The sequence below is a fragment of the Achroia grisella genome, unplaced genomic scaffold (genome assembly GCF_030625045.1).
Source record: "Achroia grisella isolate CSIRO2021 unplaced genomic scaffold, CSIRO_AGI_Agris_v1 utg1462, whole genome shotgun sequence".
In the NCBI taxonomy this organism is placed as follows: Eukaryota; Metazoa; Arthropoda; class Insecta; order Lepidoptera; family Pyralidae; genus Achroia; species Achroia grisella.
The window spans coordinates 895,297-899,822 of NW_026712637.1; the positions used below are offsets into that span (position 1 = coordinate 895,297).

The 4,526-nt window shown below is 33.8% G+C and overlaps 1 protein-coding gene across 1 annotated transcript; it reads right to left on the minus strand.

Moving 5' to 3' along the window:
* Positions 1–616: 616 nt before the first annotated feature.
* Positions 617–2,321, minus strand: LOC131855700 (uncharacterized). The gene has a single exon (XM_059206999.1). The coding sequence runs from the start codon at positions 2,015–2,017 to the stop codon at positions 1,373–1,375; it is 645 nt and encodes a 214-aa protein (XP_059062982.1). The 5' UTR covers positions 2,018–2,321; the 3' UTR covers positions 617–1,372.
* Positions 2,322–4,526: the final 2,205 nt, after the last annotated feature.

A 4,526-nucleotide genomic window follows, 5' to 3' on the forward strand; every position in this document is an offset into this window, starting at 1 on the left:
CAGTTCCTCTGTTCTCGAAATCATTCCAAACTAAATTTGTCATTTTTTTTATACCACTATGGTGGTATGCAACAAGCATACAGCCCATCTAATGGTAAATGGTTACTATGGACACATCATAAGAGTCTGAAATAAATCTACATTTTGAATTGGAGTTGCATAGATTTCTTCAAAAACCTTGGTTTGCGAGACCAACTCTTAATTTGCCCATATGATTTTCTATTACACAACTCTACTTGTTCAAAATCTACCCTGTACCATTATAAGCACAGATTATTATATTGGAGTCCGTTAGTTTTCTGTTCCCGCGTCTTTCCTTCCCCTCCCTTACCTAGTACTGAACTGACCGTACAGCGGCCTTGACGCGCGCGCGCATTGTGTTGTGAATTAAAATAAATTAGAACTGTGTTAAACCTACTATGAAACCTACTGTGAAACTGGAAAGCTAGCGAAGATATCTTCGAGACCCTGAAGCCCAAGAAATCCGCAGAACCATACAGGTACGTGACAGACGTTTCCACACATATATTTCCCTATATATATATATATACATTAGGGTGTCCCTTATATGGGTGAAAAATTTTTTTTTCAGATATCGAAATGCATACCCCTTAATTCTTTTTAAATTACCTAAACTTAATCAAATACAAAATTTTATCTTTATATGTCAACATTAACCCGTGCCGACAGAGCCTTGAATATTTTAAAAATCGTTGTCTTTAACGCTTATCGTTGTGTATGTGTAATAAAATGAAATAAAATGTTTAATAATAATAATCAAAGAAAAAGTTAGAATATAGTATTTATTAATCAAATGAACATCACAAATATTTTCTTTTAAGGATCTCTTTTTTACAGTCTGGATACAGGTTTCTATGCTCTTGTACACAGAAAACTTTTGTACGCAGCAAAAACTGTTTTTGATATTCTTTTGCAGTGACTAAGCCATGGAAATCTGACATAAGTTTTACAGCTCTTTTAGCTGTATCATTCACGGCCCTTAAAGAAAGAACTCTTGTTTTAGCCTGCAAATAGGTTACATTTTCGTCCCATGCAGAAACGGTTTTCTTTAAGAAGTCTGTATCCATATTTAAATGAGCAAATAAATTTGTGCTCTTGACAGACACAAAATCATTTCATGATTTTCCTGCAACAAAATATAAGATGTATTATTATCAGTTTATTAAGGTGGATATAAGATATAAAACTATTTTATTTTTAAATTAAACTTAATACGGTTTTTTTATTACATTTATCAGTCAGGTCAGGTCTAGACCAACCAAATATAAAAATATGATAAACGCGACAAAACCGAATTAAATTACAATGTGTAACAATAAAAAAAACATACTAAAATAAATGTTATATATTTCTACTTACCATACAAATAATCAGACATATCTTCTTTCGATGGAATGTATCTTTTTACAGAATCATATAAACTATCTCTTTGTAAGTTCGCTACAATATTCGTCTTAGTTTGTTCATCTATTTCATCATCAAAGAGTGATAAAACAGCTATTTCTTCTGACAAGTACCAAAGATGTTGACTAAACTTGCTCAGGGCAGCTTTGGAGATCTCTTTATTAACAGTTTCATATTCCTTAAGACTTTTTAAAAAGCGCAAAGCTTGATTTGGGGCCTTGACTGTCAGACTACATCCAATCCATGGTTTTACATATATAACTGCAATGAATAAACAAATATCTTGAAGGGCTCTTTTATCCTTGGCGCTAATTTTGAATTGAGATTGCAACAAACATATTTTCAAGGAGTAAATGGTTCTAGCCATCCACCTAGCTTGATGCATTGCTCCAGAAAGTCTTATTTTAATATTTTTCTTTGACGATTTATTTATCGGGAACTCATCACAGCTGAGATCTAGGGCTTCTACTACAGCCTGAAGTATATAGACAGAGTCCCTTATGCTTAATTGACATCTATCTAAAGTGGCAACTACCTTAGGAGTGACGAAATCTTTCCTTCCTCTTTTTGAAGTAGTTACAGAACTTACCATTTGAGATGTTGATGGCAAGGGTTCGTTCAGGCTTTCGTCAGAGCTGGTATTGGGATTGGGATTTTCTTGCGTTGCTATAAAATCTTGTGTAGTTAAAGATGACGATAAACTTTTGGAACATCTTGTCTTTTTTTCTCTTCTTTTAATTTTCTGTCTTGTTCTTTTCTTTCTCGGCTAACTTTTTATCTACTCCCGCTAAACATCCTAGACGCCCTGGTTCTCTTTGTTTTTGTAAAAATATTTTATCTTCTTCTATTTTTATCCAGTCCAAAGTATTTGCGTGTGATATATCGAATAAATTATCTAATTTGAAAGTCCTCATCACGGCGCTTGTAAACAGCTGGCGTTTTTTTTTTGAATTTTTTTGTAACTCTCTGCAAGCACGATGAAGATCCACGAGTTTTTTTACACAGTTAGGCACAGGTCTGGTAGGGATTCTAGCTTTTTCCCAGAATATAATACACTCTCGAACGGCAAGATTTGCGCTTACATTAATAGTCAATTTAACTTAGCGAATGTTAAAAAAGAGGACTGCAAGAACGTGACGACGGTAGACGGTAACTTTGCTCCAGTAATTTGATGGTTCACGTCACCAACTAAGAAAATACTTTTTTTATTGCTTCTTAATTCCACTGCCATTTTTTTAAACATAAAAACAATATGTTAATGACGAGAGTTACTGTGAACAAATGGCAAATACGATGGGTGCGCGCCACTAGTTCGGCGTTATTTGTATGAACATGTTTCGATGCAAGTCGGCACGGGTTATCGTTCTCCAAATTATATAAAAACGTATTTTCGAGTGTTTTAGGAACATATGAACAAAACTAAGACCTATGCATTAAAAAATAAAAACTTTGAAAAATAAGGGACACCCTAATATACATACATAGTACTTTCCCTAACATTTTGGTAGCAGAGAGTAAACTCCCTAACACTACTAAACATTTTATTTAGTAACCATTGAATCCTTCTAAATACATATAATAAACTAAAGATTACCCATTCTTCTTGATCGATTACTGAACCCCTTATGGCTACAGTTATTATTAATGAGGAGATTTTTCATACAGTCTTTGCCTGCAGGTGAGCTATAAATTATGATATCCCTCTGTCATCATCAATCCAAATTCCAGTAGGTCTATTGTACTATGTGGTACAGTCATGGCCATTTCGGACCCTATTTTTAATGCATGAACATATTACATTTATATACTACTAGCTTTTGCCCGCGGCTTCGCCCGCATTAGTAGTATTATTATTAATTAGGTGCAGTTTTTGCGGCTTTACTTTTGTTTAGCGTGTATAAAAAATTAGGACCTACAAAATCTAAGAAGATTTATACAAACTTTTATCCCTTTAGGGATGGAATTTATCAAAATCCTTTCTTAGGGGATGCCTACGTCATAGTAGATTTATGCATGCAAAGTCTCAGGCCGATCGGTTTAAGATTGACAAGGTTTCATACAAACTTTCATCCCTTATTTTATCCCCTTGGGGGTAGAATTAATCAAAATCCTTTCTTAGGGGATGCCTACGTCATAACATCTAACTGCATGCCAAATTTTAGCCCGATCCGTCCAGTGGTTTGGGCTGTGCGTTGATAGATCACTATGTCAGTCAGTCACCTTTAAGTTATATATATTCAGATTGTGAATATAGCTATTTGTCAGTTTGTGGTCACACAAAATTATAAATATGTAATGCTGAGCACTTATTTAAAAGAGCAACACACAAGTTTCTTGCTCGTTCTTCTTGTGATGCGACAGCTTTCCGAATGAGCGGTAGATTAAGAAATAATTTAAATGACTATTAAAAGTGTTTATATTAAGTTTCTATTTCTATAGAATTGTGCTGCCATACCTGTGTTGCCAGCCTGACCCATTAGAGCAGAAGATTTCAGCTCTAAACATTCAGGTTGGCAACACATGTTTTATTTCGTCACGAGCATACTTCATTTGTGAACATTCAGATATTATTAAAAATGTTGTAGACAATTTTTATTGTAATCTAGCTGTACCCACGATTTAGTCCGCTTGGAATTTAACATTATTTTTCTAAAATATAAGTATAATTTCTCTAATCCAAAAAAATTCCCATCAAAATCGGTCCAGCCATTTCAGAGATTAGCCGGAACAAACACACAGACAGACAGACAAAAATTGTAAAAAATGATATTTTGGTGTATGTACCGTATTTATATTCATATGCATGTAGTAAAAAACGGTTATTTCAATATTACAAACAGACACTCCAATTTTATTTATATGTATAGATTGACAGATAATTTTGACGTTAAACACTGATATCTTATCAATACTAATAAGTATGTGATCTGCGTCATTACGAATGCACTTAAATGAGAAAAAACCGTACTTAACCACCGGATATTGCAACTGAGTTGCATTTATTTCCGTTTAAAGACCATTGTGATAAGTAATGAATGTGAAAATTTAAACATCACACCCTCTTATTCTCGGTTAGGTAATAAATTGCCGTGAGAACTGTG